General features: G+C 43.7%; 1 protein-coding gene across 10 annotated transcripts in view; it reads left to right on the forward strand.

Moving 5' to 3' along the window:
* Positions 1-12,596, forward strand: part of LOC311253256 (mitogen-activated protein kinase kinase kinase kinase 4-like) — a 42,885-nt gene that overhangs the window by 23,278 nt on the left and 7,011 nt on the right. Inside the window, exons 8-23 of one of the 10 annotated variants that reach the window (XM_084347084.1) lie at positions 84-138; positions 224-302; positions 1,154-1,329; positions 1,458-1,530; positions 1,629-1,839; positions 1,950-2,111; positions 2,453-2,539; positions 3,247-3,699; positions 4,817-4,969; positions 6,744-7,010; positions 7,740-7,840; positions 8,120-8,259; positions 8,473-8,567; positions 9,597-9,775; positions 10,773-10,902; positions 11,290-11,592. In XM_084347084.1, the coding sequence (XP_084203210.1) occupies positions 84-138; positions 224-302; positions 1,154-1,329; positions 1,458-1,530; positions 1,629-1,839; positions 1,950-2,111; positions 2,453-2,539; positions 3,247-3,699; positions 4,817-4,969; positions 6,744-7,010; positions 7,740-7,840; positions 8,120-8,259; positions 8,473-8,567; positions 9,597-9,775; positions 10,773-10,902; positions 11,290-11,592 (2,664 nt within the window). The remainder of the gene's footprint in view (positions 1-83; positions 139-223; positions 303-1,153; positions 1,330-1,457; positions 1,531-1,628; positions 1,840-1,949; positions 2,112-2,452; positions 2,540-3,246; positions 3,700-4,816; positions 4,970-6,743; positions 7,011-7,739; positions 7,841-8,119; positions 8,260-8,472; positions 8,568-9,596; positions 9,776-10,772; positions 10,903-11,289; positions 11,593-12,596) is intronic. The other 9 variants (XM_084347086.1, XM_084347087.1, XM_084347088.1 and 6 more) reach the window with 9 other exon arrangements.

The following is a 12,596-nucleotide window of genomic DNA, read 5'->3' on the forward strand; positions in this document are numbered from 1 at the left end:
CATCGTTCCTGTGAGCACCTTGATTTGTCTGGGCATGTGTGCTTAGTGTGGCTTTGGTTAATGAGCGTCCTCTTCTTTCACAGAGTGATCTGTGGTCTTGTGGTATCACAGCTATTGAAATGGCTGAAGGAGCACCACGTGAGTAGCAGTTTTTCTTAATATTAGTGTGTTTGTATTTGACTAATCTCTAAATTCTTATTGATTTGTATGTGTCTTCTTCCAGCGCTTTGTGACATGCACCCCATGCGTGCGCTTTTCCTCATTCCAAGAAATCCTCCTCCCAGGCTCAAGTCCAAAAAATGGTGAGTACCACCCACAAAGGATGTGGTTTTCACGCATTTGTGTGAGTATTTCTATCCTTTCCAATCCTCTTTACACCCTAATGAATCGTAACACAGGAGGTTTTTTTAAGATATTGTTTCTATAGATTGGCCTCTTTCTGTGCGCCTGTGCATTTTGAAGTTATCTCTGACACCAGACAAGGCAGCTACAGAGACTTGAATCAGAGCTTGGTTGACCTTTCCTCTGTGCTTTGCTGCTGAACTGAACATCTGTGGTACACCTGCTCTGGCAGGCTCAGCCTCTCCTGGCACACACAGCAGAAAAAAACAACTTCTAACATTTTTTAGCTGGCGGAGCTAAGATGGATTAGTTCCTAAGTTGTGTTATGGATCGGCTTCGACTTTATTATAGATGGATAGATTATTATCTTGCATTAAATTGATTATTTGCTGTTCGATTGCTTCATTTTTTAAATCAAAATTGAAATGAACCCACACCTTAATGGCAGCAGGTGCAATTGTGACGATAATGTCATTGTACTGTGCCCCATATTTCAGAGTTGTCATGGTATACATGTGATGAAAGATTCAATGCTGCCTGTCCAAATGTATAAACATCAATGAACGCAGAGAAACCAGAGTCTGTTGTCCTCTGGAGTGTTGCAGAGACATGAAGAGAGGGACTGTTGTTAATTTGGACTCAGAGCTTGTTTGCAGAAATGTCCGTTTTACTTAGGATCCTTGGATGTGCTCTAGCTTTCCATGGCTGAAATATTTGTCTGGCACCCGCTGTCTCTTTTTATATGTCACCCTCTCTGCCACGCACTGTTTTTCTCTGTTGACTCCCTGCTCTTCCTCTGCAATCCCCACAGGTCCAAAAAGTTTTTTAGTTTCATCGAGGGCTGTCTGGTGAAGAACTACACGCAGCGCCCCCCGACGGAGCAGCTCCTGAAGCACCCCTTCATCCGAGACCAGCCCAACGAGAGGCAAGTCCGCATTCAGCTCAAAGACCACATCGACCGTACCAAGAAGAAGAGGGGAGAGAAGGGTGCGTATGTCTCTCTGTGCTTCTCTTTTTTGTTTTATTATAACAGAAAACCTGGAAACCTTCAAATTTTTGTTCTTCTGAAGTTCTTTGACTGATGTGATTCAGAGTGATTCTTATTTCTTATACAGATGAGACAGAGTATGAGTACAGTGGCAGTGAGGAGGAGGAAGAGGATCCCCCAGAGCAGGAGGGAGAGCCCAGGTATGGTCCATTAGTGACAGCGCTTCTTAAAATGAGTGAATCTAAAGTCTCTCTTATATCTAACCTAATGCTCTGTCCCATTTCTTCCCATCATTCAGCTCCATTGTCAACGTGCCAGGCGAGTCGACTCTGCGGCGTGACTTCATCCGTCTGCAGCAGGAGAACAAGGAGCGATCAGAGGCGCTCCGTCGCCAGCAGCTCCTCCAGGAGCAGCAGCTCCGGGAGCAGGAGGAGTACAAGCGCCAACTACTGGCTGAAAGGCAGAAACGTATTGAGCAACAGAAGGAGCAGAGGAGGAGGCTGGAGGAGGTAGGGTTTTTTTTTTCCATCATGGAGCTTTCAAAAGATGTGACCAGACTGCTTAAAATCTGTTTTTTTGTCGAGAAATTTTGACCATTCTTGTCTCGTGCCCCCTGCAGCAACAGCGACGCGAACGGGAGATGAGGAGGCAACAGGAGCGTGAGCAGCGTCGCCGTGAGCAAGAGGAGAAGAGGCGTATTGAAGAGATGGATCGTCGACGCAAAGAAGAGGAGGAACGCCGGCGTGCTGAGGACGAGAAGAGAAGGAATGATCGTGAACAGGTCAGCTGTAAATATATATACTTTTTAAAGTATCAAGCAAGGATGCACTAAGGGCTAAAGCTGTGCAGTGGCAGAAAAAATAGCGTCCTTGTTAGATCCTTTTGCAGTCGGGGAGTAAGGTTGTACACCTGCCACATTGTTGACTGTGGTGCACTGCTGCCTTTAATGTCTCCTGTGAGACTTACAAATTGTTATTCGAATGAGACACTCAAGAAATGTAAGGCAAAAACATCAGAAACGGCAATGGGATGTATAGCTCAGCATTGTATTCCTACTCATGATTTGGTCTCTTTGGATGCCCACTGACAACATTGGCTGCTTTGCTTTGCTGTGATTGACAGGAGTACATCAGACGTCAGCTGGAGGAGGAGCAGAGACACCTGGAGATGCTGCAGGAGCAGCTGCTCCGTGAACAGGCCATGCTACTGGTCAGTCACACACAGACACCACATACCGCATCAAGAATATTATTAACGTTTACTTCTGCCATAGCTGCCTGTTATAGTCACCTTAAGACATAGTTCAGGATTGCAAATGATCCCTGATGTTCTCCTTAAGGATTAATTTCAGTAGTGTGGTTATTATTTAGCTTTAGTGTTCCTGGAGTTTGATTTAGTTTTTTTAATGTAAACTTTTCATACAAATCATTGATGGCATCACAGTGAGAGAGAGTTCATTTTTTATTTTAAAACTGGGCAAATCAGAGCCATCTTCAGATTCTCAAATTGTTGAATCACTTGTATTACAAACCATTGCATTACATTTGGTCAGCGCATCTTTTTTTATTTTTTAAATCACATCCTGTATTATTTGAACCGAATCCAAAATGTGTGTCAATTTCATTCAGTCTGTATCCTGTATTATTCTTGTCATAAGGAGTAAAAGCAGTATGTTTTTACATAACATTAATTAGACAGGTCAAGTTACCTTCAGAGTAAACAGCCGGAGATACTATTAAAAAGTATTGCATATAAATAAAATGGAGTAAGTGGACTATAAAGCTGCCAAAGTCCATCTGTATAAGTGTGTTTTTAGAGAAGGATTTGAAAGATTGAGCACTGATTTTTAGTCAGCCTAAGATTGTCAGGCTCCGTCTCTTCTCACCACCTTGAATCAACCCCACACTCTGCAATAGGAGTTCAAGTGGCGGGAGCTCGAGGAGCAACGCAAGGCCGAGCGACTCCATAAGCGCCTGCAGCAGGAGCAGGCCTACCTGCTGTCGCTCCAGCACGAATCCAAACAGCAGCCTGGCGATAAGACCAAACTCTCCTCAGACCATAGCAAACCTCCACAGACCTCCACCCTTCCCCCTGACAGAGTCCTCCCCACAACCCCTCAAGCTCATGTCCTCGACAGTGCGGTTTCTGTAGCAAAAGGTGCTCATGAGTCCTCCAGAGCCCTTCAGACAGTCTCCTCGGAAATAACCCAGGCAGCGGTGCCAGAGACGACTGACTCTGATGAGGCCTGTCCCAGCCCCACCCCCCCTCAGACTGAAACCCCCACTGACTCTGAACCTCCCCAGGCAGAAAATTTGGAGCCCGATAGGTCCGCAGAGCCTGTCAGTCATCCCCCTCAGCCTATCAGAGAGGTGAACCTCCTCCTTGGCTCTGCCTGCTCTTTCCAGCTTCTTCTTGCTTGTTTTCAAACAGCCTAAGCGACCATGATGATAGAGGTGGTGCGAGCAGCAAATAATGCTTTTCTTTTTAGCCAAAATAGATGAATTTAATTTGGCGTTTTCTGTTATTGTGTTATTCCAAAGCAGTACCTCATTTGTTACCACGCAGGCCCTCTCAGCCAGACCCCTTTGGTGAAACAAATAGGGGGTATGGTGGAGAAAGGAAACCCACAGACTCGCAGCCACCAGCAACCAGCCTTTTTATGTCCTGAATAAAACCGGGCTGTTCTCCTCCACTCTTTCTTGGCGCTCGCTCTCACTTGCAGTGTTGCTAGTCTCCTCGACTACTAAAACCATCGTCTCAACTGTCAATCTAAACAGGCTGAGCAAGAGAAAGAGAAATAATACATTTGTAGGTTTGGGAGAAAGTGAAAAAATAAACAACATTACCTGACTTATGAGAAGAAACAAAAGTCAATTGTCTTTTTCGTCATTGTCTCGTAGAGGTTTTTCTCCTCAGAACAATACAGAACCACAGTTTCTACGAATTTCTCTTGATCTTGAATGGCCTACCTATAATATTCTTCAATTAGGCTGTTCTGACTATCGATGTGTGTGGATTGGGCCATTGCATGACGACGGCTGAGGCCCAGACTAACATGCAGGATGCGAAAGCAGTTTCTCCTGTCATCGACTGAGCTGTTCCGTGTCATTAACAATGTTTTTTTTCCTCCGTTTAGCACTCAAATGTGTTTTTAAAAAGTCCTGTCTATACCTTTGTCTGTGCACATATACTGTCTGTACGGCTGCCTCGAATGGGCTTCAAGCATGTTTAGTATCAGTGTCACCAGATGTCTTTGTCAGTCAAATATGAAGGTTTCTGAGTATGATAAAAGACTCCTAAGGGACAATATTGTTAGAAAAAACAAGGAGATGGGAACCATTTTGAATCAGAAGAGAAAGCAGTTAATTCTGGCTTAAAAACCCCTCAGAAGTGGTTCCCTTCTACTTGATCATTATCTACTTTACTTCAGTCATTTAAATGTTTCACCTGACACTCATTCCATCTCTATCCTGTGCCTAATCCCAGGCCGACGAGCGGTACCGTAAGAACATTCAGGGCTCCCCTCAGACTGCCCCTCCTCCCAAGCAGCCCCCTCTGCCTCCCCGCTCCTCTGAACCATTCTCCAACGGCAGCTCCTCCTCTGAGGCCTCCGCCATGCACCGGCCCATGGAGCCTCAGGTAACTCCTTCCTCCTCCCTTGCCTCTTCCTCTGTCTCCTGACGCAGTCCCTCACTGCTGGATTTGTGTACTTGTGGGTTTTGTCAAACAGCTTAGCAACAGAGGACTGTAGAGGGAATTTATTTGAGCCCTGATATCTTCTTTCTTTATAGAATTAGATGGCGAAAAGGTTAAGCAATGAAAGTGTTTATAACAATGTCTTAATGACATATTTGGAAAGAGATAATTTCTTCTGTAAATTGCAGCTAAATCACTCAGGGATATGCGTGTACTGTATGAACACATTCTTTTAGCAATGTATCCTCGGCCACATTAAAAGGCCACCTACTCAACTGACATCCACGGTAAGCAAGAAGAAGAAGAAGCCACAACAGGATTCTCATATACACAAAACACAATGTTTGCTTCACTGTAATGCAAATGACGTGTTTGAGCTGTCGTACCTGCCAACGAGCAGGTGTTTAACAGCAGATGTCTGTTTCAACCGATTCTCACCTCTGAACTAGCAACCACAATATCCTCTCACTCTCTCAACAAAAAGCACGGTTTTGAGAGTTGTTGAGGGAGGAGAAACTAAACAAACTCTGCAGAAAAAGCTGTGGCAAATTCTAAATCACGCATGTCTTCTTGTAAATTCAGCATTAAAGTTAAGTTGTTTCTTCCTTGTACAAACTGTCAGTCTGTTTCCATGTCTAAAAGTTACCTGCCAATATTAAGGAGCTGTTTAAACATACTGTTTCAACTGAATTCGTCATTTACGCAAAATTTATTAAACATTTTATCGACGGTAAACAGTTACCGATATAATCGTCGTCTTTGTAACGTGCAGGAAATCCACTGACACTCACAAAAATGCATGTTAATATCAGGTGTCAAAAGCCTTTAAGATCCATTCCAACCCTACTCCCTCCATTTCCCCTGACATTTTTCTTTCTATAAGCAAATACAAAGTGAACACTCGATCACTAGTACACTAGATGTGCAACCCTTTTTGCATATAAACGGAGCACATCTCTGTTGTGTTGCCTGGGACCAGTCTGAGTGAATTGTTTTTTAAACTCTACAGGGAAACCCATATGAATTTAGAGCTGGGTGTTTTAAAATGGCCACCATTGAGGGTCATCATTGAACAGTTTAAAATGTATCAATCACATTTCCACTTTATGGCACTTAAATCATATGATAGGTCTGTGTATGTTTTGCAAAGTAATAACTACTAATACAGTTGAATTACTTTGGTTAACTACACAATGTCTTTTTCTAAAAAGATCAATAAAATCAAATATTGTTAGAGGAATAGTTTGACATTCTGGGAGTTACGCTCATGTCTCGCTGCCAAATATAAGACTGGAGCTGTTAGTTAGCTTAGCTTAGCATAAAGACTGAAAAAGGGGCGAGTCAGGTTGCCTGGTTTTGTGCAAAGGTAGCAAAATCTGCCCAAGAGCACCTCAAAAGCTCGCTAATAAACACATTGTATCTTGTTTGTTTCATTTGTACAAAATCAAAATCAAATGTTCAACTATTCCTTTAAGCATTTACATCAATCTGAAGTCCAGAAAATGAATTCAAACACATCATCATATCATGTTGTGCTCCGTCTGCTGTATGCATGTGTATCAATCTAAGCACATGTATGTAAAAAGCCACACACATCTTCCCTCATGTCTCACTGTGTTGTCTGCTTGTTTCACCTCCCCCCTCCTCCTCCTCCTCCTCCTCCTGCTACTCCTCCTCCTCCTCCTTCTGTGCTCCCCCCTCCCTCACCCCCTAAAAGGTCCAGTGGTCCCACCTGGCTGCTCTAAAGAGCAGCAACAGCGCCGCCCCCTCTCCTCCTCCTCCGCCCGTGGTCTCTCGCTCCCAGTCCTTCAGCGAGCCCAGCGGCGTGACCTCTAGCTTTGCACAACTCCACCTGCGTTCCCAGGACCCCCATCATCACCACCACCACCACCCATCGCCCGCACGCACTGACCCCCAGCCCCAACCTCCCCTCCACCACCCTCAGGCCCAACACCAGGCCAGCAGCGAGGAGATACCTCCCAAGGTAAGGAGCTGATGAGGGCCCCCTACCCCGTTCCTTTCCCGACCTTGTCTCTCCCTCATTCACTTCCTTTCATGCCAATCACTTAACTTATCATACTGCTCAACCACAACCTGCCTTTTCGTGTCTGCTGTGTTGTGTTTGGTCTCATTTCTTGAACATTACCATTGAACATCGTTGTACAACTGTTAGTTTATATTAAAATTCAACCAGGAAACCGGCATTTCTAGGTCTACAAATTACATTAAAAGGTTCTGAACATTGCATATTTTAAAACTCGGTAATGACTTAACACAATATTAATTTTAAGAAAACACATTCTCAGGCCTAAATTGGTTCTTAGCGTGTTGCGGGGGTGCTGAGGTCAGAGATGTTCTTCCGTCACTGAGTCTTTTTGTCATTTCCACTGGCATTCCCATTGGAGCTAATGCTTAATGATGCAGAGGTATATTTTTCTTTCAGGGTTCGCACAAAGTTTGGAAAATGCTTAATTGTGACTGTTGAATTTGAAAATCCTCCTTGAAAAAATGCTTGATTTTCCACCCACCAGCATGAAACAATCATGATCAAAACAAATTAAAACATTTCTATCCCCTTTATTGTTGATTTATTTTTGTCAATGAGGTACAGTCAATGTCGATTATGTTTATTTGATAGTGTCAGTTTTAATGGGATAATCTAACACACATGTAGCTGCCAATGTGTGAAGATCTTTAAATCTGTCTCCTCCAGGTCCCAGTAAGGACAACATCCAGGTCTCCAGTGCTGTCACGCCGAGAGTCCCCTCTGCCATCCCAGCCTGGCAACCAGGGCGGACAGAGGAACGCTGGCGGGTATGTGAAAAATTAATTTTTAGTTTCAATTATGTAGTTTTTGTACAACAGCATATTAGGGCTATGGGTTTTTTTTTAAAATGCCTGAGATTTCTGAGTTGTTACAGATAATATTCAATTCAATCCAGGTTGGCAAAATTATGCCAGTTATAACGTTATATTGGCATATATCTAAATATATTGATATAGACGTGATACATTTAGCAAATATTGGTAAATATTCTATAGTCAATAGTGTTTTCACTGTCCTTGTTAATGGGGCATTGTTCGTTACAACAGTAACGTGGAGCAGCGCCCGCTGTGGGACCGAGTGGAGAAACTGCAGCCTCGGCCGGGCAGCGGCAGCTCTTCCGGCTCATCCAACTCCGGCTCCCAGGCTAGTCCTGGTGACCGCTTCAGGCCACGCTGTGAGTCCCCTGGTACTGTACTGGCTACATTTTACTAACCCTACTAACTGCTTATTAGTACGTCATCATTATTACTACAGTGACACCTTCTTTACTCATTACCGTGTTATCTGCTCATGCTGTGGAGGATTTCTGCTGTTTTCACACAGGCAATTCGAGATTGAAGAGCCAACTGTCTCCTTCTGTTTCCCCTTGCTAACGCTACTTCCTTTTGTTCCCCCAAAGCTTCCTCCAAATCCGAAGGGTCGCCTCTCCAGCGGCCTGAAAACGTTTCCAAAAAACAAGATGAAAAGAACCTTGCCAGGCCTAGTCGACCAGCTGTAAGTCCACTGTCACTAAAGTGCCACTTAATCTTGTTTGATGCTGAATAGGTGAAACATGTTTTCTTTATTTCCACTTTCTCTATTTTCTACTACTCGTATTATTCAACCACCTGGTGTGTCCAACTTCTCATGAATCCAATGGTTCCTGATTGTTGGGGAACCTCTTAGGGTGATGCGGTAAGCCTATTAAATGAGATTACTTAATCACACCTATGCTATGCTTGCACCATTGCCCTACTCATTGCATTATACAATAAAGGTTTGTGATGAAAGAACTGTTTCTCCCTTGTGAGGATTGATGCAGTAATTCTTCTTAGTTCCGTCTTTCTGCCTGTGATGTGATCGCCTCCTGCTGGCATCTTTCCCTGCTCCTGCACAGTTCTTTCTTACCTTATTGCTTGTCATCGATGGCACGAGAAGGGTTAACCCTGTGCAGCAGCTTCCTGAGCCTGGATTTGAATGCAAGCACATTTGAATGCAAACACACACCTTCTGTTTCCTTGTACTTGCCAGAATTGCTCCTAATCTCACCTGACTTTGTTGTCGGATAAAATGTGGTCCATTGGCTTTGTTGAGCGTGTCGGGAAAGAATCCCTCCTCCCTTTTTTGCTTGTCACTGACCTAACAAGGCTGCATTATTGAGATTGTGCAAGGGAAAACAAGTCAAGGGCAACATGGATAGAAAGACTCTGGAAGGTACAACTAATTTAGGAAGTAGAAAACAACTCAACTATTCCCTAATTTTCGTAATAATACGCCACTTAATCGAATCCTAGTTTTTATCCCAGGGCTCTTCAAACTGACACTGTAGGTATAGCTTATATGAAGTGAGGAGGGATTACTTCAAGGCTTTTTACAGGTTGTCTAGAAACGAGAGCCTGTCATGCCTGTCTTTCTTGGAGAATTAATTCATATCTAAGTGATGCACCAATTTTGGTGCATGATAAGCATCATTCTAGACAACCTGAGTTTTGCCAAAAGTATAAGCCTGGAGCATCTCTAACACTTCCTTACTTTTCTTCTTAGGACCTGACTGCTCTGGCCAAGGAGCTTCGTGCAGTAGATGACGTGAGGCCTCCCCACAAGGTCACCGACTACTCCTCCTCAAGCGAGGAGTCGGGCACCACCGATGAAGAAGATGACGAGGAGGTGGACCAGGAGGCGGGAGAGGAGTCCACCTCTGGAGCTGAGGATTCCAGGGCTGGGTAGGTACAACTGTGATGATGCTGTTTCAGTGTTGGACCCGCAGTCTGTTGCAAGGGTCAGGGTTAGCTTGCAAGTTAACATGATTAAATAACATCAGTTGATATTATTTTCCTCAGTGGAAAGGCCTGTGAGGTTAGGTAGCTAGATGGCTTTAATTTTAAATCTATGTGGCTACTGGCTACAGTTTACTGCTCTTTATGGTGAAAAAGCTCCTGGTGTCCATTCTCTTTTTTGTTGGCATGATGCATGCTATTTATAAAACACGGAATGTGTTGGTATGTGTAAAAGTACGCTATGTGTGCTGTGCAGTGCAGACAATAAGGAAAGGCAGCAAGTCATCTGAAAGACTATATTTTCACCCATGTTTGGGGAATGGACTGACGGCCCATACGCATGACATACATCTGAATTATCCTGTCACTCCAAACATCATGGTAGGGACAATTCTGTCCCCCCAAAATATTGATAGGCACATATGGGTAACGGTTCATTTGCAAACCTTTGCCAGGTCTGTTACATTTATCTTTCATTCTGAGAACTATTAGTCAGGAAAAAGCAAATGTCTTCTGATTGGTTACTCTAAAAATCTGTCATGTCTTTGAAAAGGGAAAAAAAAATACTTCAAAAGCCACAGGCATTTCAGGCACTCCAAATAAAATAAATAATGAAACAAGGAAGGAAATATTAAAAAGTCTTTATTATAGTGGCTACATCATTAAAAGACCAGCTTTTAAAAAAAGCTAGAAACATGTTGGCTTTTTTTAATGACTGGTCTTTTAATAGTTTAGCCACTATAATAAAGGGTTTTTAATGTTTCCCTCCTCTTTTGATGCATTTTCTCATATCTGGAGTGACTGGATTGCTTCTGTTTTGTCACTTCTCCTCAATTTCATGTTTAAACTTCAAACATGTTAAGATGTTGTGCATTGTCTGTGGCATCAATGTTGCATGGCTTTTCTGCATGACTGTTAACACTGGTTTGGTTATGGACATCAGATATCCTCATGGCTTCTGCAGGAGGCTGAGTAACGGGGAGACGGAGTCTGCCAAGACCATGCTGGTTGAGGACTCGGAGAGCGACCAAGCCTCTACGCCCTGCAAGGATGGCACACTGGTCATCAGACAGGTAAAGAGGAAGAGATGGGAATTTGATGGAAGGCCTATTCAGCTTTATATAGTTGATAGAAGTATCATTTGTCCAGTGTCCATCTTGTTTATCCACTCATTCTCAACCATTTCTTCTGTCTTCTTGTAAGTTACTGAGCCTTTTTAATGTTATTCTCATTATAGACCTGATGCTTCTCATTTAACATTTCTAATCTAGTACATTAGTGAGTTATAGGTTGCATTTAGCCAACACAGTCTTCAAAGATAAGTTAAAAATATCTCATGTGTGCTGTTGGGATAAGAGGATCAGTTTTTGAAATGGGAATCATGTTAGCAGCCAAACATACATCTCCTCCTCCTCTCCACCTGCTTGCTCGAGCCCAAGTGTGCCTGTTCTTGCTTCCAGAGCACGGTTGACATAAAGCGGTTGGTCAATCTCTCATCCTCATCCCCCTCTTCCTCGCCTGGCCCTGGTCACAGCCACGGCCAGCCCCAACACCCTGGCCACGGCCTGGCAGAGAAAAACGGCTTTGCCGGTCGCATACACCACCTACCAGACCTTATCCAGCAGAGCCATCACTCCCCTTCCTCTTCCACAACCATCCCTTCCTCCTCCTCCTCTTCCTCTTCCTCCTTCCCCTCATCATCTAGCCATGCCAGTCCTGCCATGTCCCCACAGAACCCCATGGACAAGTACACTGCCATCGAGGTATGTCGCCCTCACACCACCCGGACAAACAATGGAGGAATGGACTGTTGCATAGTGTACAGGCTTAGACATGCGGTGAACAGATTGGAGTCAAATAGCAGGTGTTCTTTATCTAGTTTGAGTCCAAGATGGTAAAAGATTTACTGCTTAAAGGGACAGTTCACTCAAAAATGTAAATTCAGTCAATATCTACTCACCTCCATGCCAAAGGAAAGTCTTGTTGCAGCATTCACCAGAACAACTGAAGTAGAGGGCTAATCCAAGTCTCCAGAAGCCCAGAGATCCCAAATCCATGATGTCTTTTCAAATCAATTTGGGATCATGGTGCTTAAAGAGACTTGGAATATGTTACGTTTTGATATAAATCCCCATCTACTTCAGTTGTTTAGTAAATCTGCAACATTTTCTCTGTGAAGCTCCAGAAATGTTTTGTGGGGGTGAATAAATAATGACTGAATTTTAATTTTTGAGTGAACTTATCCTTTAAGCTGTCCACTGTAGGGAAGTATGATGAAGTGTCACTGATAAATGTTTACGTCACCATCCTCTGGACATGAAGCAAGGTAAAATATGGTAACATTTATAATAATCATTATTAATAAATAGTAGATTCATAGATAATTAAACTAAAGTTAATAGCTACTACAGTTATTTAAAGATGGATTGGGTAATTCCATCTCTGTAGTCAACACAATTCCATCTCTAAGCCTGTACAAACTCGGCATCCATTCTTGATTGTTGGTCGGAGCCTTTCTACGCCCTATCCTGCCCCCTCTGTGTCCATCTGGCTTCACTCTGGCTCTCCTCTGCCCCCTTCTGGCTTGGCTCACACCTGGTCTGGGCTGCAACCTCCATCCCTTCCCTTCCTCACTGCACTGCACTGTGTCGCTGCTAACACTGGCGCCTCCAGGTGGTAGAACGTGTTCATGGCATGGTGGAAGCTAAACTGGAGCTTCTTGGGGTGAACTACAAACAAGCATCTCTCATTATAACCACTTTGAGTA

Source organism: Pagrus pagrus (genome assembly GCF_965226575.1).
Source record: "Pagrus pagrus genome assembly, chromosome: 24".
Classification (NCBI taxonomy): Eukaryota; Metazoa; Chordata; class Actinopteri; order Spariformes; family Sparidae; genus Pagrus; species Pagrus pagrus.